General features: G+C 45.6%; 1 protein-coding gene across 1 annotated transcript in view; it reads left to right on the top strand.

Moving 5' to 3' along the window:
• Window positions 1-24,240, top strand: part of LOC115131756 (RNA-binding motif, single-stranded-interacting protein 3-like) — a 225,349-nt gene that overhangs the window by 133,867 nt on the left and 67,242 nt on the right. Inside the window, exon 6 of the mRNA XM_029663709.2 lies at window positions 1,393-1,472. Coding sequence (XP_029519569.1) covers window positions 1,393-1,472 — 80 coding nt within the window. The remainder of the gene's footprint in view (window positions 1-1,392; window positions 1,473-24,240) is intronic.

Here is a 24,240-nt window from a genome sequence, read left to right as displayed (position 1 = left end):
TATTCTAAAATGTATTAAATTAAATAAAATAACAATCTTTACAAAATATAGATTTTTTTGCAAATGTATTAAACGTTTTAAAAACAGATGCCTTATTTACACAAGTATTCAGACCCTTTGCTATGAGACTTGAAATTGAGCTCAGGTGCATCCTGTTTCCATTAATAATCCTTGAGATGTTTCTATAACTTGGAGTCCACCTGTGGTAAATTAATTTGCTTGGGCATGATTTGTAAAGGCACATACTTATCTATAAAAGGTTACACCGTTGACAGTGCATGTCAGAGCAAAAACCAAGACATGTGGTCAAAGGAATTGTCTGTAGAGCTCCGAGACAGGATTGTGTCGAGGTACAAATCTGGAGAAGGATACCAACAGCATTGAAGGTCCCCAAGAACACCGTGTCCTCCATCCTTCTTAAATGGAAGAAGTTTGTAACCACCAAGACTCTTCCTACAGCTGGCTGCCCAGCCAAACTGAGTAATAGGGGGAGAAGGACCTTGGTCAAGGAGGTGACCAAGAACCCGGTGGTCACTCTTACAGAGCTCCAGAATTCCTTTTGTGGAGAAAGGAGAACCTTCCAGAAGAACAAACTTCTCTGCAGCTTCAACCAATCAGGCCTTTATGGTAGAGTTGCCAGACGGAAGCCACTCCTCAGTAAAATACTTTGGCCAAATGGAACCTAAAGGACTCTCAGACCATGGGACACAAGATTCTCTGGTCTCTGAATGGACCTTGAGTGGCCCAGCCAAAGCCCAGACTTGAACCCGATCGAACATCTCTGGAGAGACCTGAAAATAGCTGTGCAGCAACGCTCCCCATCCAACCTGACAGAGCATGAGTGGATCTGCAGAGAAGAATGGGAGAAACTGCCCAAATATAGGTGTGCCAAGCTTGTTGCATCATAACCGAGAAGACTCAATGCTGTAATCGCTGCCAAAGGTGTTCAACAAAGTACTGAGTAAAGGGTCTGAATACTTATGTAAATGTGATATTTAAGTTTTTAAGTTAGAGTACATTTGCAAACATTTCTATAAACCTGTTTTTGCTTTGTCATTATGGGGTATATGTGTGTAGATTGATAACGGGGGGGGGGGGGGACGATTTAATCCATTTTAGAATAAGGCTGTAATGTAACACAATGTGGAATAAGGCAAGGGGTCTGAATACTTTCCGAATGCTCTGTATACTGCCTGGTTAACGTGTTATGACGTGTGAAACAACAACAATGTATGCCCTCACTACACTTCTGGATAAGAGCGTCTGCTAAGTGACTAAAATGTCAAACGTAGATGTGAAAGGACTGTAATTGTATGTTTTATAGCAGGTTTTGTGTGTTCATCATGTGTAATGCCCCGCAGTTGTATTAATGTCCTTTTCTTTTTGCTACAGGATGGAGTCCACGGAGAAATGTGAAGTGGTGATACAGCATTTCAATGGGAAATACCTGAAAACCCCACCAGGCATTCCAGGTAAGAAGACTTCCCTCTCTGCTTAAACATTCCTCTCACATCCTTCCCCCTGCAAACCACCCATTTTGAACAGAGAAACCCACTCTCCCTACCTCCGAAACCCTCCGTTCCCAATTCAGTTATGTTAATTTCAACTTTCCTCTCCTTGATAGATTGTGTACAATTGCACTTCTGACACCCGACGCGGAGCGTCGTCGCTAGCTCTCTCACTAGCACTCTCCTCCCATTCAAAAAATAAAAAAAGGGCCTGCCTGGCTATCGCTGACTGTTTGACTCAGGAGCTTCTAGGGAAGCCGAAGCGCTCTTAATATTCACACTGCGGGCCTCTCTGCTGCTCCGAAATCCACTTAAGAGCTGCCTTTCCTGCAGCCAACCTGCCAACTGGACCCAGAGAGAGGGAGTGAGCGAGAAAGGAGAAGGAATGCAAGAGTGGGCTGCCTCAGCAGTTTTCAGGCCAGGTGCAGTGGTGCACTAAGACCCCTATTCATTTCAAAAGGGAGCTGAGTGCAAGAGGGTTTCCACAGGGACACAACATGGATTGCCCTTAGAATATAGTCCCTTACAGTACTGTCCCCATTTTTTCAATTGCCCGTAATCCACTGAGCCCACTGCATAGGCTATCCCACTAGCCGTTAAAGGCATGGGCGTATATTGGGCTGGGATGTAATGGGGAAACCTTTTTAAAGTGATAATATCACACTGACCTTCCCCTTTAAGTGTCCCCTCCCAGGTGCTTGGGGGGAAGCTATTATGGTTTATAGATTCTAAGGAAAAGTGCCAACGGACTGATTTCTAGCTGATCGCTGAAAATCTTGTCTTTGTATGTCATAAAACGTAATTATCATTCTGCCCCTGAGCAAAGTACTGTTCCCTGATTCAGAGGGGTTGGGTTAAATGCTGAAGACACATTTCAGTTGAACACATTCAGTTGGACAACTGACTATAGTCAGTGCCTCTCTGTGTATAGAGATTGAAATGTACTGTCTTTTTCTATCAAAACCCTGCCCACGTTGACACTGTCTGCCAAACGGAGATCCCTCAACAACATGCTTCTAAACATCAAACTCAAATGTTCTAGCTGCAGGTCCCCAGAGAGCAGAGCTCAGAGCGCCTGGCCTCTTTTGTGAGGCAAAGCAGATCCTCCTCCTCAGGGCTGTGAAGGCCACAGCACTAGCGTAGCGTAGCGTGCTGTTCTGTTCTGTGCGGCCACAGCGAAGCGCAGCCTAGCGGTTTTATAAAAGCCACAGCACTAGCATAGCCTAGCGATAGCGTAGCCTAGCGATAGCGTAGCGTGTTGTGAAGGCCACAGTGTAACTTTTTGTAACTGTTGTGTCGTGGTGCTGCTAGTATTTCCCCTGAGCCTGTTGCTATTCAGGGCAGCCTCTGCATCCATCCTGTTCTGACAGCTCAGGGGCTCCCCCCGGTGCCCCTCAACACATGCTCAGCATGCTAGCCTAGTGTGTGTGTGTGTCAGACGGACGTGACTAGCCTTCTCACACTGTACCCAAGACAGACACTCACACACACGTACGCCCTCGCCCACCCATGCGCGTGCACACACACACACACGAAACCCCTCATCCTGACCCGAAGGTGCAGTGTCAGCATCTGCATAATGCTAATGACCTCCTTTTTCTTTCATATCACCATTTAACACAACCCAGAAATGCAATGTACACATTCCTCTCTCAATGTCCTCAGCTTGCTAGAGTTCCCTCTGGCCGACATTTTGACAAGCCTCTGAATTGCCTGCTTGGCCACTCCATCATATTTAGCCAGATAGAGAGATGGGGCACGGGCTCCGCCACCAGTTATGGCTTTTCTACTCAGGTGTGTCCAGTTGCTGTGCGAGGATATAGAATTGTCACCCCGTGTCCCATAGGAGGAAGTAAATATCCGGAAGTCAGCTACAGATCATCAGTTAATGTCAAGGTGCCGTAGGGAAATAAGCAGGTTGCCATATGGGCAGGAAGTCCGTGACTCCAAGATGAGGCGAGTACAGAGCTGGAGATGTGTGGTGCAGACGCAGGGAATGACAGCAAATGTTACCCAACTACACAGTAACTACACTAGTTACTAAATATTTTCGAACAAAGTGACGTTAGCTCATTTAATTTCAATTCAATAAGGTGACACTAAACTTTTAGCGTACTGATGAATTTATTTTCCTATGTGTTGCTAAAGCCTGTGTGTGAGATGAGATGTGGATTGAAGCAGTCAGCTCTCCCCTTGTTTGATCCAGAGACATGATCAATCGCTCCGAATGGGGACCACAGCTGTTTAGGTATTCTGTGCAATGCGGCAGTCAACGCTCCCGCCTGCGCCTGTTCAACTCAACTCAAACACGCACACACACACACACACACACACACACACACACACGCAGGAGAGAGAGAGTTTATGAAAACAACACCCTTGTTTTGCAGTGTCTGTTTAGTGTAAACAAAAGTACATTTTTTGAATTGTCGCTAAAGTTGTAGAACATAGTGAGAGTGAGACCCAATATACAGTTGAAGTCGGAAGTTTACATACACTGAGGTTGGAGTCATTAAAACTCGTTTTTCAACCACACATTTTTTGTTAACAAACTATAGTTTTGGCAAGACAGTTAGGACATCTACTTTGTTCATGACACAAGTAAATTTTACAACAATTGTTTACAGACAGATTATTTCACTTATAATTCAATGTATCACAATTCCAGTGGGTCAGAAGTTTACATACACTTAGTTGACTGTGCCTTTAAACAGCTTGGAAAATTCCAGAAAATGATGTCATGGCTTTAGAAGCTTCTGATAGGCTAATTGACATCATTTGAGTCAATTGGAGGTGTACCTGTGGATGTATTTTAAGGCCTACCTTCAAACTAAGTGCCTCTTTGCTTGACATCATGGGAAAATCAAAAGAAATCAGCCAATTCCTCAGAAAACAAATTGTAGACCTCATCCTTGGGAGCAATTTCCAAACACCTGAAGGTACCACATTCATCTGTACAAACAATAGTACGCAAGTATAAATACCATGGGACCACGCAGCCGTCATACCGCTCAGGAAGGAGATGCGTCCTGTCTCCTAGAGATGAACGTACTTTGGTGCGAAAAGTGCAAATCAATCCCAGAACAACAGCAAAGGACATTGTGAAGATGCTGGAGGAAACAGGCACTAAAGTATCTACATTCACAGTAAAACGAGTCCTATATCAACATAACCTGAAAGGTCACTCAGCAAGGAAGAAGCCACTGCTCTAAAACCGCCATAAATCCAGACTATGGTTTTCAACTGCACATGGGGACAAAGATTGTACTTTTTGGAGAAATGTCCTCTGGTCTGATGAAACAAAAATAGAACTGTTTGGCCATAATGGCCATTGTTATGTTTGGAGGAAAAAGGGGATGCTTGCAAGCCGAAGAACACCATCCCAACTGTGACGCATGGGGGTGGCAGCATCATGTTGTGGGTGTGCTTTGCTGCAGGAGTGCCTGGTGCCCTTCACAAAATAGATGGCATAATGAGGGAGACAGCCCAGTCACGGACCAGGATGTCTTGCTCCCAGGCAGACTAAATAACTTTTTTGCCCGCTTTGAGGACAATACATTGCCACTGACACGGCCTGCAACGAAAACATGCGGTCTCTCCTTCACTGCAGCCGAGGTGAGTAAGACATTTAAACGTGTTAACCCTCGCAAGGCTGCAGGCCCAGACGGCATCCCCAGCCAGAGCATGCGCAGACCAGCTGGCCGGTGTGTTTACGGACATATTCAATCAATCCCTATACCAGTCTGCTGTTCCCACATGCTTCAAGAGGGCCACCATTGTTCCTGTTCCCAAGAAAGCTAAGGTAACTGAGCTAAACGACTACCGCCCCGTAGCACTCACTTCCGTCATCATGAAGTGCTTTGAGAGACTAGTCAAGGACCATATCACCTCCACCCTACCTGACACCCTAGACCCACTCCAATTTGCTTACCGCCCAAATAGGTCCACAGACGATGCAATCTCAACCACACTGCACACTGCCCTAACCCACCTGGACAAGAGGAATACCTATGTGAGAATGCTGTTCATCGACTACAGCTCGGCATTCAACACCATAGTACCCTCCAAGCTCGTCATCAAGCTCGAGACCCTGGGTCTCGACCCCGCCCCTGTGCAACTGGGTTCTGACTTCCTGACGGGCCGCCCCAGGTGGTGAGGGTAGGCAACAACATCTCCTCCCCGCTGATCCTCAACACGGGGCCCCACAAGGGTGCGTTCTGAGCCCTCTCCTGTACTCCCTGTTCACCCACGACTGCGTGGCCATGCACGCCTCCAACTCAATCATCAAGTTTGCGGACGACACAACAGTGGTAGGCTTGATTACCAACAACGACGAGACGGCCTACAGGGAGGAGGTGAGGGCCCTCGGAGTGTGGTGTCAGGAAAATAACCTCACACTCAACGTCAACAAAACTAAGGAGATGATTGTGGACTTCAGGAAACAGCAGAGGGAACACCCCTATCCACATCGATGGATCAGTAGTGGAGAGGGTAGCAAGTTTTAAGTTCCTCGGCATACACATCACAGACAAACTGAATTGGTCCACTCACACTGACAGTGTCGTGAAGAAGGCGCAGCAGCGCCTCTTCAACCTCAGGAGGCTGAAGAAATTCGGCTTGTCACCAAAAGCACTCACAAACTTCTACAGATGCACAATCGAGAGCATCCTGGCGGGCTGTATCACCGCCTGGTACGGCAACTGCTCCGCCCTCAACCGTAAGGCTCTCCAGAGGGTAGTGAGGTCTGCACAACGCATCACCGGGGCAAACTACCTGCCCTCCAGGACACCTACACCACCCGATGTTACAGGAAGGCCATAAAGATCATCAAGGACATCAACCACCCGAACCACTGCCTGTTCACCCCGCTATCATCCAGAAGGCGAGGTCAGTACAGGTGCATCAAAGCTGGGACCGAGAGACTGAAAAACAGCTTCTATCTCAAGGCCATCAGACTGTTAAACAGCCACCACTAACATTGAGTGGCTGCTGCCAACACACTGTCATTGACACTGACCCAACTCCAGCCACTTTAATAATGGGAAATGATGTAAATATATCACTAGCCACTTTAAACAATGCTACCTTATATAATGTTACTTACCCTACATTATTCATCTCATATGCATATGTATATACTGTACTCTAGATCATCGACTGCATTCTTATGTCACTAGCCACTTTAACTATGCCACTTTGTTTACTTTGTCTACATACTCATCTCATATGTATATACTGTACTCGATACCATCTACTGTATGCTGCTCTGTACCATCACTCATTCATATATCCTTATGTACATATTCCTTATCCCCTTACACTGTGTATAAGACAGTAGTTTTGGAATTGTTAGTTAGATTACTTGTTGGTTATCACTGCATTGTCGGAACTAGAAGCACAAGCATTTCGCTACACTCGCATTAACATCTGCTAACCATGTGTATGTGACAAATAAAATTTGATTTGATTTGATTTGAAATGATGTGGAAGCAACATATTGAAGCAATACATCAGTCAGGAAGTTAAAATTTGGTCGCAAATGGGTCTTCCAATTAAACAATGACCCCAAGCATACTTCCAAAGCTGTGGCAAAATGGCTTAAGAACAACAAAGGCAAGGTATTGGAGAGGCCATCACAAAGCCCTGACCTCAATCCTATAGAACATTTGTGGGCAGAACTGAAAAAGCGTGTGCGAGCAAGGAAGCCTACAAACCTGACTGAGTTACACCAGCTCTGTCAGGAGCTTCACCCAACTAATTGTGGGAAGCTTTGTGGAAGGCTACCCGAAACGTTTGACCCACATTAAACAATTTAAAGGCAATGCTACCAAATACTAAACTTATGTAAACTTCTGACCTACTTGGAATGTGATGAACGAGTTAAAAGCTGAAATAAATAATTCAATCTACTATTCTTCTGACATTTCACATTCTTAAAATAAAGTGGCGTGGAGTTTAAATGTATTTGGCTAGGGTGTATGTAAACTTCCGACTTCAACGGTGGATGCATTGTGATTTACGGGGGTGAACAAGAGCATTTGGAAAGCCAAAGGCAGAGCAGATAAAAATGATTTCATCCTCCTGGCGGTGTGAGCCTAGCCAATTAGGTCCTTCTCATTCTCATGCAATGCATTCAAACGGCTTATCATGGACACCCATTTCAAAATGAAGATGCATTACCCCGTGTTCCATTCTGGCAGGTGGACCGATCTCATACTGCTCATCTCATGTCAGCAAGAAGAATGAACTGACTAGATTAAAAATACAATACTACTTCAACCTATTGTTTCTCTTTGTTCTTGGAATTGGAGCGTCGTAGGGAACAGTCAAATGACAGCTTGCTTTGCTTGATCAGCACAGTGAGGGTGTTTCTAGATTTATTTGGGGAATTAAAGAAGAATAAGGGTTTGCTAAGACTCACATTGCTGGGTGATAACTTCAGTAATCACATGGATACAGACAAACCAAGATCAGGTCCAGACTGATTAGAAATCTCATTTTATCCCTTCCTACTTTTTATCTCCCTTTGTTCTAGTCTTTTCGTAGAGCCAACATGGTCGCACGGTTGAAAGTCAGCTCCAATTGCCTAATAGAAGCTCTATAAATCACATCAGGAAGTGGTGATGGTCCTGGGAGACAGAACCCAAACGGAAACATGCAAAATGTACTTGCCCTTTCCTGCTCCTCTTTCTCACAGTCCTTTCCATCCCCTCTGCCTGTTTTCATTATTCCTCTGCAAACCACAGTGTCTCCCAGGCTCTTTCTCGGATGTATCTCTCTATGTATCTTTTATTCCAAACAACTGACGACTAAAGCCGCCTTCCTCCCGACGACTGCAGGCAGCAGTGCTTTCCCATGTTAAACATCTCCACATATGAATGTGGTTGCATTTGGAAAATCCTTTCCTACTCCCCAATTTTCTCTGATTTACTTCCCTTGTTCGTGAGGGATTCCGATGACACCCAGGCCTTTGGTTTGGTGAAGCCTCCATTCCCACCCGCCCACCACAGATCCACCAGATGCCAGAGAACCAGGGGCCGTCCCTGGCAAGCCTCCCTCTCCTCCCTCTCCCAAAGCTCAACCAGTGCCAATAGACAGTCAGAATGTTGGCCCGGTGTTGGCCGAACTACAAATCCCATCATTCTTAGCAGAACAATAAAGCCTGGCCCGCCGGGGCTGCAGGCAAAGCTCCCTCCCAAGCCGTCCGACCAGCCTCAGCCAAGGCGCTCTGATGCCAAGATATAGCAGAGACAGCGCACAATTCGCTGAATTCAGGGATGTCCCAAATCACTTGGTAAGTCATAAAAGCCATTCTGAAACTGTCAGTCATACTTGAGTAATCCATGTTAATTTCTCAGATCCCTCCCACACTCCCCTGGCTAATAAGCGGCCTGTCTGATGTCCAATTTTCTCTTCCGCCGATAGATTGTACTTAACACGTTACAGAACTGAGCAGGATGGAGGTTTGTGCTTCTGGATTGCAAAGCCGTGTCAGACAATCTAAGTGGTGTACATACGCACGTGTTTGATGTATGTGGGATGTAGGTTGATCTGGCATTGATCTGCACTTAGTTTTTTTAATGAAACTCAATTTTATCGTGTATTGTGTATTTTTGTATCATTATCCTTTGTTTTTGAACCAATATAAACTATATTTTTATGTTTCTCAGTCGTGATTGCATTATTTCACGGCAACACTATCATCATTTCTGATATGCATAGCAATGGATAAGAATTATCCTCCATGGTCCTTTAAGTGTGTGGAAATACACTTTTGAGAAAGATATTGCATCTTAATGGAATCTGTTCCCGTAGGGTAAACCCTCTGGCTTGCCTGCATGTCTCACCATTAAACCAGGGAGACACAGGAAGTTATTCAAATCCCCAGTAAATCACAGATTCTCTACGAAGGATACATTCCCCCCCCGACGTGCACTTTCTCATTAGACTCTTATCTCACCCACAGACAATCGTCTGGATTTGTCACGCTTTGTTTGTTTGGCCACTGAACTATATCAATCCCCGGCACCGCGCGCACAGCCGATGGTGAGGAAGAATCTCTCTCTCTCTCTCTCTCTCTCTCTCTAGCTCGCTCTCTCTCTGGGACTGTCGCAAAGCTATGAAATGTGTTCAGCGACTGCACTACGGCAATAATAATAGTCCTCGAAATGTAGTTAAAGGACAGAGGGATGCTTTAGCTCTGAGGGGTTTTAGGCGTGTGTGGTAATGATGGACTTTGTTCTCCACTCATCCAAGTCTAATGTGGAGAGGGAGAGACGGAGGGAGAGAAAAGAGCGATGGACAAAGAGGAAATGAGGGAGTGGGAGGTAGAAAGAAAGAGAGAGAGAGAGTGAGTGAGAGAAAGAGAGAGGGGTGTACAGATCAAGATAGAAATAGAGGGCGAGAGACAGAGGACAGAAAAGGAGCATAAAGAGAGAGAGAGAGACAACCCAGAGTTTAGAATCCTTCCAGCCGGCCCAAAAGTTTAGGGGCCTTTTCTCTGCCTGTGGAGATCAAAGGATGACCTTGGTTGTGAGATGGTCTCCTGGACATGACCCTGCTCAACCAACCCCAGCTGTTCTCTGGATTGATCTCACTCCTCTCTCATCCTCTCTCATCCACCCTCCCCTCCTCACATTATAGACATTCCTTCTCTTCATCCCTCCCTACTCAGCTTGTTTTTGGATGCAGTTCTATGCACACAATATTATTGTTGGAGCCAAATGCCCGTTTCGGGATTTATGTGAAATTCACTGTTTCTGCCCCATTAGAAATGAATGCCAGTTTGTGTATAATAATAATTTTATTATAAGCTAAACTGAAAACCCTTCAGCTTATTTGGAATGATGGCAATATGTTTGCAAATGTTGGATAGGTGCAAACTGTAGTAACAGTATCAGCATACAGTTTAAGCATAATGTTTCCTTATTTGGCTAGATTTGTGAGATGCACATTAATCATGGAACACCACCGCTCTGGACATGAAGAATTATTCAAAAGTTTGAACCCAGGGACCTACTGTTACGGTTTGTTGACAATGAACCCTAATTATGTTGAGCTGCTCCATAGTTAGGTCACAGGACTCATAGCCCGGGGCCACGGCCTGTCTTGCAGACTGAAGATTTGAGATTGCTGAGGAGGGTAGTATGGCCTTGGCATCTGTGATAATTTTGGTATTCTGGATACGTGCATTCCATGGCTCAGTACTCTACTCCCCTCCGCCTCCCACTAGCCATCCATTTTGTTAGGTTAGGGAGTTTGATGAAGAGCTTTTTCTGAAACTCATATGTGTAAAGGGTATAGTGCGTTGAAGATACGGTAGTTAGTATTCACCCCCTCAACTGTGGAGCACCATCATCGCACTATTTGAACAGACGTATAGCCTAACGAATATGCCATTATATAGTGACAAATAAGAAATATCTCCTACACTAACACAATTTTCAACTTATGTTACACACAACTACAATGGTGAAATGTCACTATTTTGACGCATTCGAATGAGACCATGTTGGCTTAAAATGATATATATATATATATATATATATATATATATATTGGGAAGTAGACAAATATAACTTGGCTGACACAGCTTGCTCCGCACTGACCTTTAGGCTGCTTGTTTGTGTCTAATGTCTGTATGTCCCACATCCTGTGTGGTGGGAAAACTTGGGCATCTGTTCCAGCTCCCGACCGAATGTCATTGTCACCGTCGTCCGCCACCCCAGTTTGTCCCAGGACACCTACGGCAGAGAGATTAAACCTGACAGTGGCCCGAAATAGAGCTGGTCTGCCATTAGAGCTGGAAACGGGGTGTGTGGGAACACACAGAGGTCACGCTTACAGGTATTTTTGGAAATGCTACCGGACCTCTCTCACACACACACACACACACACACAGGACCTCCGATGGACAAACAGACACACACACACACTGGACTATGGATGGTCATTCATCCTGATCCAACAGCGGTCATCTTCTATGTCCCCCTTTTCCCCTAGACTTCCTTTGGGAGAAACATTGCATGGCAATGTTTCTCCTTTCTCACATGGGTCTTTGGCAAGTCTATTTATTTTAGTGCCTGCTGGCTGGCATTTCTGAGATGAAGGACAGTGGAAACTAGCCTTGGTCGGTATACCGTATAGACTGTATAACGGGGTATTTGGAAATAGCCACGGGATGGTTTTTCAGTACCGTTGAAACAATTTCTTTGATGTATAATATTGCAAATCAAATGTAATTTTATTTGTCACGTGCTGAATACAACAGGTGTAGACCTTACCGTGAAATGCTTACTTACAAGCCCTTCACCAGCAATGCAGTTCCAAGAACATATTTATTAAATAAACTAAAGTAAAAAATAAAAAAGTAACACAATAAAATGACATAACAATAACGAGGGTATATACAGGCGATACCGAGTCAGTGTGTGGGGGTACAGGTTATTCGAGGCAGTTTGTACATGTAGGTAGGGGTGAAGCGACTATGCATAGATAATAAACAGCAAGTAGCAGCAGTCTAAAAACAAAGGGATGGTGAGGGGGTCAATGTAAATAGTCCGGGTGGCCATTTGATTAATTGTTCAGCAGTCTTATGGCTTGGGGGTAGAACCTGTTAAGTAGCCTTTTGGACCTAGACTTGCCGTGCGGTAGCAGTGAGAACAGTCCATCCTCTGACACCGCCTAGTATATAGGTCCTGGATGGCAGGAAGCTTGGCCCCAGTGATGTATTGGGCCGTACGCACTACCCACTGTAGCAGCTTACGTCGAGCAGTTGCCAAACCAGGCGATGATGCAACCGGTTAGGATGCTCTCGATGGTGCAGCTGTAGAACTTTTTAAGGACCTGGGGACCCATGCCAAATAATTTCAGTCTCCTGAGGGGGAAAATGTGTTGTTGTGCCGTCCTCACGAGTGCCTTGGTGTATTTAGACCCTGATAGTTTGATGGTGATGTGGACAACAAGGAGCTTGAAACCCTTGACACGAATCGACGGGGCTGTAATGGGGGCCTGTTCGTCCCTCCTTTTCTTGTAGTCCACAATCATCTCCTTTGTCTTGCTCACATTGAGGGAGAGGTTGTTGTCCTGGCACCACCCTGCCAGGTCTCTGACATCCTCACTATAGGCTGTTTCATCGTTGTCGGTGATCAGGCCTACCACTGTTGTGTTGTCAGCAAACTTAATGATGGTGTTGGAGTCGTGCTTACCCACGCAGTCATGGGTGAACAGGGAGTACAGGAGAGGACTAAGCACACACCCCTGAGGGGCCACACTGTTGAGGATCAGCGTAGCAGATGTGTTGTTACCAACCCACCTACCACCTGGGGGTGACCCGTCAGGATGTCCAGGATCCAGTTGCAGAGGGAGGTGTTTAGTCCCAGGGTCCTTAGCTTAGTGATGAGCTTTGTGGGCCCTATGGTGTTGAATGCTGAGCTGTAGGCAATGAACAACATTCTCACATAGGTGTTCCCTTTTGTCTAGGTAGGAAAGGGCAGTGTGGAGTGTGATTGAGATTGCGTCATCTGTAGATATATTGGGTGGTATGCGAATTGGAGTGGGTCTAGGGTTTCCGGGATGATGGTGTTGATGTGAGCCATTGATCAGCCTTTCAAAGGACTTCACGGCTAACAACGTGAGTGCTACGGGGCGGTAGTCATTTCGGCAAGTTACCTTCGCATTCTTGGGCACAGGGACTATGGTGGTCTGCTTGAAACGTGGGTATTACAGACTCAGTAAGGGAGAGATTGCCAATGTAAGTGAAGACACTTGCCAGTTGTTTCCGCGCATGCTCTGAGTACATGCACTGGTAATCCTTCTGGCCCCGCGCTCTTGTAAATGTTGACCTGTTTAAAGGTCTTGCTCACATCGGCTATGGAGAGTGTGATCACAAAGTCATCCGGAACAGTTGGTGCTCTCATACATGCTTCAGTGTTGCTTGCCTTGAAGGGAGCATAAAAGGCATTTAGCTCGTCTGGTAGGCTCACGTCACTGACGTCACTCGCGGCTGTGTTTCCCTTTGTAGTCCAAAATAGTTGGCAAGCCCTGCCACATCCGACGAGTGTAAGAGCCGGTGTAGTAGGATTCAATCTTAGTCCTGTATTTACTCTTTGCCTGTTTGATGTTTTGTCTGAGGGCATGGAAGGATTTCTTATAAGCATCCGTATTAGTCTTCCACTCTTTTAAAGCGGCAGCTCTAGCCTTTAGTTCGATGCTGATGTTGCCTGTAATCCATGGCTAGCAAAACAGGCCTGTAGTGTAGCATTTGCGTCATCTGACCACTTCCGTATTGAGCGAGTCACTGGGACTTCCTGCTTTAGTTTTTGCTTGTAAGTAGGAATCAGGAGGATAGAATTATGGTCAGATTTTCCAAATGGAGGGCGAGGGAGAGCTTTGTATGCGTCTGTGTGTGTGGAGTAAAGGTGGTCTCGAGTTTTTTTTCCCTCTGGTTGCACATGTGACATGCTGAAATGAGAAAGAAATGAAATGAGGTTAAAAGGATTTAAGTTTGCCTGCATTAAAGTCCCCGACCACTAGGAGCGCCACTTCTGGTTGAATATGTTCTTGTTTGCTTATGGCCTTATACAGCTCGTTGAGTGCGGACTTAGTGCCACTATGGGTTTGTGGTGGTAAATAGACGGCTACAAATAATATAGATGAGAACTCTCTTGATAGTGTGGTCTACAGTTTATCATGAGGTACTCTACCTCAGGCGAGCAATACCTTGACTTCTTTAATAATAGACATTTCACACCAGCTGTTATTACCAGACGTAGCTACTCTTTCCTGCCAATGCACAGAACCCAGCCAGCTCTATATTATCCGTGTCATCGTTCAGCCACGACTCGGTGAAACATAAGTTCATATTTCAGTTTTAAATGTCCTGTTGTTAGGACAGTCTCGAACGGAGATCATCATGTTTGTTTTCCAGGGAATGCACGTTGGCCATTACAACCAATGGTAATTTGCGATTTACTCAATCGCCTACGAATCCTAACAAGGCACCCCGACCTTCTCCCTCTGTATCTCTGCCTTTTCTTCACGCAAATGACAGGGATTTGTCCCTAGTCTCCGAGGAGCAGCATATCCTTTGTGTCGGACTCATTAAAGAACAAATATTTGAAGTTTGAGGTGAGTAATCGCTGTTCTGATGTCCAGAAGCTCTTTTCGGTCATGAGAGACGGTAGTAGCAACTTTATGTACAAGATAAGTTACAAACAATGCGAAAAAATGAACAAAATAGCACAGTTGGTTAGGAGCCCGTAAAACAGCATCCAATCCCCTCTGGCGCCAGTATTATTTGTATTTTATTTTTTATTTAACCTTTTATTTAACTATGCAAGTCAGTTCAGAAGAAATTCTTATTTTACAATGACGGCCTACCCCGGCCAAACACTAACCTGGACGATGCTGGGCCAATTGTACGTCGCTCTATGGGACTCCCAATCACGGCCGGTTGTGATACAGCCCGGGATTGAACCAGAGTCTTTAGTGACGCCTTTAGCATTGAGATGCAGTGCCTTAGACCACTGTGCAATAGACTTGTGCAGTACATTAGGAGATAAAGAAGATCGCGTTCCTCATTTCACCGGTCACATGGTGTTGTGCACGACAGTTGATTCACAACAACATGTTTGCCAGCTAGACATCTTATAATTATTAAGTTAGCCATCTTAAAATGTGCTAAATGCTAATGCAGTTGTGCATTTGGTTTGCTAATTTAGTAGCTAGTTAGCTATCTAGCTAAGTGCTTAACTTCTTGCAAAATCAAGATTTGCTTGGTAACAGCAGAGAATCCCCTCCTGGATCAAGAGCCTTGCTGTCTCGGATCTCAGAGGCTCAGTGTGGTTTGAAAATAGCTCCCCTTGTGTTCACTGCCAGTATTACCGAATATCCAGGGATGTTACAAGGTCGGTATGAAGGTATGATAATCTGCATATTGCCCAAGCCTAGTGGAAATACATCTGCATCAGACCTCATCTTATCCCTCACTTTCTCTGGATCTTTCTTTTTACTACCTTTTCTCTTACAGCTCTTTGTCTCGCTCTTTCCTACACACACACACACACACACACACACACACACACACACACACACACACACACACACACACACAGACAGACAGACAGATAGATACAGACATAGACACACACACACACACACACACACACACACAGACAGATACAGACATAGACACACACACAATATATATATTTTTTACTCTATCTCTGTGTCGCTTGCTCACAACCCCCCCCCTCCCCATTCCTTTGATTACCTCCAGCCTGGACCTGAGATTGTCTCACGGAGAAAGGCTTGGCTGTGGACTGCAGTGGGACAGTAATTGCCAGAGCCTTCCTCTGTTCTGCAGTCAGTCAATGCTCCGGCATTCCACGTCTGGGCGGAAAATATGAAGCTGTGGTGTCTGGGGCCACCCCTGCAGCTCTCCGCTCCACCGCCCTCCTGGCTGTGGATCTTACACCCGCTGAACACACTAGTAATAGGTGAAACAAAACAGTAACTGCCCATGGAGGCAGGCCAGACACTTTAAGACACAGTGCTGTGCCGAGGGGGAATCGGGTTCTGAATCAGGCCTCTGAGAGACTCAAAGTGGCTTACATGCTTGTTTTAGTCTTATCTGATCGATTGAAAAGCAGAGCCATTGTATGTATTGCTTTCTTTACAACAATGGACTGTGTATGTAGGTGGCTCACCGTGTAGGCTTATCGGCGTAGCTGGCTAATTGCCTATACACTGCCCTATTCATGGCTCTTGCTGAATTGTAGAAATAGCAGTAGTGGTTGTGGGCAGAAGCCGTTCAGTATTACTGATAACAGTGATGTAGTTATGATAACAACACCACCTAATTTTTCCATTGAAATGACCTAGTCCCTACACATTTATGAATGACCTTATTAAGCAATTCATATCCGTCTTTCAGCCCCAGACATAATCTCGCCGCAAATGTACCCCACGATACATTATTTTTTAGGATGTCTTATTTGTGGAAGGGGATTCGGCCTTCTGCGAGAGGGGGCATGTGGAGTGTATCCAATTTCAGGCTGAAAAGCAAATGGCGTTGGAGATCAAGGATTATACAGCACATTTTTAAGTAGAGCGGCTGGCTAATGATTCTGTTGGCTCCCTGTGAGCCCAGGGCTGCGTTTTCTCTCTAAAGCTGCTAAATGTTGCTGTTAATATCCGCGCTATCACCACTATCACCTCTCAATCTGAAGCTCTGCCAATGGTCTGGCATAAATGGGGGTCTGGGGTTCCTTATAAAGGAAAATCTATTTTTATGTGGTTGAAATTAGGACCTAGAAAGATAAGTACATTCTCCGTGTTTTCCTACAGCTGGGCGTTTGATTGGAGGATGCACAACCATTGCAGTTACATTGAAATGCCTTTTTAAGATGCTTTAAAAAAAATACCTTTTGGCATACAGTAGTATAAAGCATAAAGTATGTACTAAAATGTGAATACTTTCTCAGGATTAACAGCTTCTTAAAGCCCTAATTAGGCTCTATTACATTATGTAGGTTATAACCGTGGTAAAGCTGCTATTGGCCACCCTGTTTTAGCATCTTACTACCACAACAGTAACTGATGAGGTCCCGGTCACCCAAAGTTTCCGTATTGAGGTTTGGCTGTGCAATTTACATTTTGACATTGAAATCCTACACAGTCATCCTAACCTGTGCAGAACAGGCTGATGTGTTGCCTGAAACGGTGAGCAACTCCGGGCAGTCCCTATGTCACCTTTTTCTTTACCCACTCGGCGGCAGACGTTTAAAAAGTACGTTTCATGCCATTTAGCCATCTGCTCTGTTCAACTACAACACTCTTCCCCGTCACATAAGCACACACGCGGCTAACACACACTCGCAAAGTCATTTTGAAGTGTGGTAATTGCTTTTGGAAAGCCCCCCCCCCAAAAAAAAGAGAATAGAATAATTCTTCTGAGTCTGATTGTCAGACAAAGATCAAAAATAAGGAGCGGGATCAAATTAACTCGTCCAATAGGCTCATTTGGGAGAAAAGCAACAACACAGGGACTTGGTAGAGACACACAGGATCCAGGGAGTGACGGGAAGAGGGTCCAAATCCCCCCTTCTCGCTAGTCGCCGTTACAAACAGGCAGGATTAGGCAACTGGACCCCGCTGTGGCTCTGAATGGATCAAAGGGGAAGAGAAGAAGGGCCCTCTCTCCAGTATTATCTAAATAACAGGCCCAGGAATTCAATAAGCGTTTGCTGCCTTCATCATCGCTCCCAATTAAGCTGCAGCATGTGGCAGGCTGGTTGTTGTCGGCGACGGTCGCCGTCCCGATTCTCCTGCCCGCTACCTTTTGTGTTCAGCACAGTAGTTCTAGTTGTCAAAATGTTGTGGGACGTTCGTTGCCTGTCACACACACTGAGACACATTTTTTTTTATCAATGTGTTCCCATTGCAAATCTAATTTGAATTCTTCTGTCTCCCCCCACTCATTTCATCTGCCCTTGGACTCGCTGCCTCTCTACGCCCAACTAGGCCCTCCTCTCACACTGAGCAGAGGAGCCTCTGTCCATCACCGCATTGTTAGTGAGGCATGGCTGTATCGATATCTAGACTGTTTCCCCTTGGGTTGGCGCATAGAGGGAGAGAAAAGCTTCTCTCCACCATTGATCTGGGCCCATTAACGGGGGATGAGAAAAACAAGTGCTTTCATCACGTCTGAGACGTTTAGGCAAGGGCTTACTCAAGGTTTTTCTCGTCAGGGCAGCCATTCTGCTGTAATTCTGTTCATCCCGCCTGCCTCTTCCTCGGGGATTCACAGAATGCATACCAGACACGGCCACACACAGACACAATATATATATTTGAAGTGTTTCAGGGGAGTGATGCAGTTGGCTTATGAGCATCGGTCTACCGCGATGGGGAGTTTCTGCCACTAGCGTAGGCTACAGAAAAACAATGGGACATCACATTGAGAGAGAGATGAGAGACAGAGAGATTGCGTGTGTGTGTGTGTGGGGGGTGATGTATGAGCCTGAGAAAGCAAGAGATGACAGAGAATGTGTAGCCTATGAGAGATGCGGCGAGAGAGAGAATGTGTGAGAAAAAAAGCTGGAGAGAGAGAGAGAGAGAGGGAGAGCAGTGCACCTGCTCCTGCTGCTTCTATAAACCAGTGGAAAGCTCTTGTCAACAGAGCCTTAATTACAGCCCAGGACACTGCCCTGTTCACACAGTAGAGCACCTACTGGTCCCAGGCCTCCCCCTCCACCACCGGGCACCTCAACCAGCCACTCCTCAGGGCCTGTATTCACAAAGGGAGGAATTCAGACCTGAGTTAAGCATGCGGAAATGGAATGTAATTCCCTTTTTATGCACTTTTCTCATGTAGCGGTATTGTTAGAGAAGGGTAAAGATCGAGGTCCAGGCAGGTATTACACTGCCGATATAGAAATAGTAGGAGAGTGTGAGTACTGCTACCAGATACACACACACACATCAGCAGAAGAGACTGCCTGGAGTGTAGCCTTTTTGCCAGATAGCCAGTGGAGAGAGCGGATGAGACACACCATATTCAATGCATTCGGAAAGTATTCAGACCCCTTACCTTTTTTCAGATTTTTTTTAAACGTTACAGCCTTATTCTAAAATGGGTTAAATAACTAAAAATGTCCTCATCAATCTACACACAATACCCCATAATTAAATATATTTGCACATATTTATTTTTAAATAACTGAAATATCTTATTACACAAGTATTCAGACCCTTTGCTATGAGACTTGAAATTGAGCTCAGGTGCATCCTGTTTCCATTGATCGCATCCTGTTTCCATTTATCATCCTTGAGATGTTTCTACAACTTGATTGGAGTCTACCTGTGGTAAATTCAATTGATTGGACATGATTATGAAAGGTGCACACCTGTCTATATAAGGTTCCACAGTTTACAGTGCTTGTTAGAGCAAAAACTAAACCATGAGGTCGAAGGATTAGTCCGTAGTCCGAGACAGGATTGTGTCAAGGCACAGATTTTGGAAAGGGTACCAATTCATTTCTGCGGCATTGAAGGTCGCCAAGAACACAGTGTTTTCCATCATTCTTAAATGGAAGAAGTTTGGAACCACCAAGACTCTTCCTAGAGCTGGCCGCCCGGCCAAACTGAGCAATCGTTGGAGAATGGCCTTGGTCAGAGAGGTGACCAAGAGAACCCTATGATCACTCTGACAGAGCACCAGAGTTCCTCTGTGGAAATGGGAGTACCTTCCAGAAGGACAACTATCTCTGCAGCACTCCACCAATTAGGCCTTTATGGTAGAGTGGTCAGATGGAAGCCACTCCTCAAGAAAAGGCACATGATAGCCCCCTTGGAGATTGCCAAAGGCCACCTAAAGGACTCTCAGACCATGAGAAACAAGATTCTCTGGTCTGATGAAACCAAGATTGAACTCTTTGGCCTGAATGCCAAGCGTCACGTCTGGAGGAAACCAGACACTGCTCATCACCTGGCCAATATCATCCCTATTGGTGGTGGCAGCATCATGCTGTGGGGATGTTTTTCAGCGGCAGGGACTGGGAAACTCGTCAGGATCAAGGGAAAGATGCACAGATCAAAGGACAGAGAGATCATTGATGAAAATATGGTCCAGAACTCTCAGGACCTCAGACTGGGGTGAAGGTTCACCTTACAACAGGACAATGACCCTAAGCACACAGCCAAGACAATGCAGGAGTGGCTTTGGGACAAGTCTCAATGTCATTTAGTGGCACAGCCAGAGCCCAGACTTGAACCTGTTCAAACATCTCTGGAGAGACCTGAAAATAGCTGTGCAGTGACGCTCCCCATCCAACCTGGCAGAGCTTGAGAGGATCTGCAGATAAGAATGGGAGAAACTCCCCGAATACAGGTGTGCCAAGCTTGTTGCGTCTTACCCAAGAAGACTCGAGGCTGTAATCGCTGCCAACGGTGCTTCAACAAAGTACTGAGTAAAGGATTTGAACACTTACAGTATGTAAATGTGCTATTTAATTTTTACAGTTTATTTTTAAATTTGAAAAAAATTATGTTTTTGCTTCGTCATTATGTGGTATTGTGTGTACATTGAGGGGGGGGGAAATAATTGAATCCATTTTTAGAATAAGGTTGTAATGTAACAAAAATGTGGAAACAGTCAAGGGGTCTGAATACTTTCCGAATGCACTGTAACCAAGTCACAGCACAGGGATAACCCAACCAATAATACTTCCTACAATAATAAGGATTACAGCAACTCGGAGGCAATTTCAAAGAGGCACCAGACAATAAAGAACCCTGTTATCATTAGATGATTTCAAAATATCTGTATTCCTTACACAGAGTGAAAAGGGACTTGGGTATGTTAATGGGCGTGTGTGTGGGTCAAAACAACAACAAAAAAGGCTTTTAAATGTCCCCAAAGTTTCTTAGGCCAATGCACAATATATCAGTCATCCATACAGTTCCAAAAAGAGAATAGAAAATAATATGCGATACACTCAAAATGCACACTGCCTTTAACAAACATGTCAATACCATTGAATTTACAGTTCCCAACCACACTGAACACAAAAAAAGCTCAAATTTAAAGCACTAGAGAGGGAACGGGAGTGAGAGAGGGAACGGGAGTGAGACAGAGAGCCAACAGAGGGTCCATCCGATACACTAGTTGGTTTGTTGGTTGAAGCTTTGCAACAATGTTGGCAGTAATCCAGTAAATCTAAGGCAAGAGCAGTACCCACAGGTTCCAAACACGAAGTAGAGCGGTAAGCACTTGACTTAAAATTTTACAAACTAATCACGCCGAAAACAAACATGACTTCAGCGGCACACGCCGTCAAAACTGCCAACCAAGAGCTCTCACACAGAGACAGAAGTGCCATATTTACTTCCTCCTTCCTGACAGCTGGTGCGCTCTTTTTGGCAGTGCTCCGTGAAGGATTTCACCCCCCCATGAAAAAACAAAGCCTGTAGAAACAGAGCGGATGCAGGCTTTGGCAGGTTAGGACCGAACCAGGGAAGTCCTCATCAGGGTCCTCCAAGAAGAGGCCCTGCAGGCGTTGCATTTGCCTGCAATCCAGCTCTTCTGCCATAGAGTACCAGGGCATGCACTGTCCTGCCTCCAAAGAGACCAAGTAGTTCGGGCCCAACTGCTGCGCCACATGGTAAGGACCTTGCGCTTACCGTCTGAGGATGATAGGCCGTGGTCAGCTTGGTAACAACTCCCCAGTAAGTACAGAGCTCTCTGTAGATTCCTGTGGACCTCGTTCAGAGAGAATTTGGTCTGAAATCCCGAATCGTATAAAGATCTCACTTTGCAGAATTGGAGAAGTAGCGGATGTAGTGGCTTTGCGGATTGGAAATAACCCCACGCAGTGTGTGTAGTGGTCCACTACCACCAATAACAATTAATTCTGGGTCCCCTGGTGGGAGGACAAAGCCCCAGGAAGTTAATTCCCAGCATTTCATTCCGATGGTTCACAGTGATCTGCAGCAGTTTCCCGGCAGGTCTGCCAATGTCTGGTTTGTATTTCTGGAGGACTTCACACTGCTGTACAAACGTCTTGTTATCGACCCACATGCCTGGCCAGTACACTACTTCCTATACTCTTCGGTGGGTTTTGAAGACTCCAAGATGGCCACTCATGGGGTTGGATCATCTGGTCATTCAACGTAGAGAGGACATAGAACACACAGCACCCATTACCGTGTCTATCTCCTCTTGGAGTTTTTCGATACACTTTATCCTTTGGGGTGACAGGTAGCCTAGTGGTTAGAGTGTTGGGCCAGTAACTGAAAGGTTGCTAGATCAAATCCCCGAACTGACAAGGTAAAAATCTGTTGTTCTGCCCCTGAACAAGGCAGTTAATCCACTGTTCCTAGGCCATCATTGTAAATAAGAATTTGTCCTTAACTGACTTGACTAGTTGAATAAAGGTTAGAAAAAATGTCATTCCTGAATTATGCTGAACTTCTCACTGAATCGGCAAGTCTTCCTCAGACAAACTCTTGTGGATCTCCATGATGGTGGCAGCACTCTGCCGTGCACGGCACACACTCATCATCCAGAGGGAAAGAATCATCCAGACACTTTTCGGTGGTGTAAGTGCTGCACAATGGAGGACAGACATTGGAGGCCTCTGTAATCCAAGAGAGGGCATCTGGTACAAAATTCAGTTTTCCTTTACGATACTCAATGATGAAGTCAAACCTCTGGAGTCTGATAGAACAGTGAATGATACAACTGTTGGTCTTGCCTGATGCCAGAACCCACTGCAGATCAGGCTGGTATGTGACAACAGTGATGACCTTCGCCTCCAAGTAGGTGCTCCGTTTCTCCAGAGCCCAGACCACAGTGAAGCACTCCCGTTCAGTCGTTGAATAATTCCTCTCTGCGGGTGCGACTTTGCAGAGGCAAGAACCTCTTCTGTTCCAGGTACAAGTTTGTTGAGCCAAGACTGCTCTGAGTCCTGTTTGACTTGCACCTCTGTACACTATTAAAATAGCATTCAGGTTAGGATGTCCAAGCACTGGAGGAGTGTTGAGATTGTTGTTGAGTGTTTCAAATACGCTATGGCATGCAGGAGTCCATTGGAACTCCACCCCCTTCTTTTTAAGGTGGTTAAGTGGCACAAACCTGTGGTACCATCCAGCCATTCCCAGGAAGCGCTGAACAGCCTTCAGGGATGTGTGAATTGGAAACCCCTGCACTGCTTCAACTTTGGCTGGATCTGCATGGAAACCTTCTTTAAAATAAAAAAACGTTACCCCTTTTTTCTGCGATGCAGTACTCAGTGGTGCCACTCGGGAGGCCTGCAATGATACCTTCTGCATTAACCAAGGAATTCAGACAACCAGAAATGACACTTCAAGTTCAGAGTCAAACCCTTAGCCTTCAGTCTGTCAAAGATGGACTGTATGTCTTGCAGAGACAGAGGAGGAGTAGATGATGATGTCATACAGGTACCCCCCTTAGATCTCGCAGGACAGTCTCCATCAGGCTTTGAAAGCTTGCTAGAGCATTCTTCAAACCAAAAGGCAGGAGTTTGAAGGAGAACAAACCAGCAGGGGTGACAAAGGCAGTCTTGTCCTGGCTGGCGGGATCCATTGCCACCTGCCAATACGCGCTTTTCAGATCCAGATTATTGAAGATGGTTGCTCCGGCCAGAGAGTCCAGTAAGTTATTGTTGTTCGGTAGAGGGTAGGCATTGCTTTCTGTTATGGCATGTGGCTTCCTGTAGTCCACACAGAATCGATATCCACCATCATTCTTTGGAATCAGGAGAACCGGAGAAGCCCACCCAGAAAAACAAAGCTTCATTAAGCCATTAGCTAACATGCTCTTGAACCGTTCATTGAGAATCACCAGTTTGGCGGCGGACAGCCTGAGGGACGTTATTTAATGAGGGACTTCATGCCGGCTACTTATTTTGTGTTTGAAGGTTGTTGTTAGTCTGGGTGTAAAAGTACATACCTCACCATTCATCTCCAGCATCTGGGGGGAGGGGGGAGGGGCTGTAATCAGTGTGATAGCCGGATTCTCTGCCTTCATTGGTGGAATTTGTATTTTCTCTGTCTCTGTCTTTGTTGTCGTCTTTACCTTACCGGGACTCTGGATAGGTTTGCAGGCTTCAGCCCGAGATCAGTGCATTTCCAGGTTGAAATGGATTAGATTGGGAAGGGTCAGAGCGCAGCCGATAGGATGGTTCGGACATCTAGATGGTCAGTCCAC

Source organism: Oncorhynchus nerka, linkage group LG7, assembly GCF_034236695.1.
Source record: "Oncorhynchus nerka isolate Pitt River linkage group LG7, Oner_Uvic_2.0, whole genome shotgun sequence".
NCBI classification, from domain to species: Eukaryota; Metazoa; Chordata; class Actinopteri; order Salmoniformes; family Salmonidae; genus Oncorhynchus; species Oncorhynchus nerka.
Note: the sequence above shows the minus strand (reverse complement) of the source record. Positions and strands in the feature narration are given on the sequence as shown.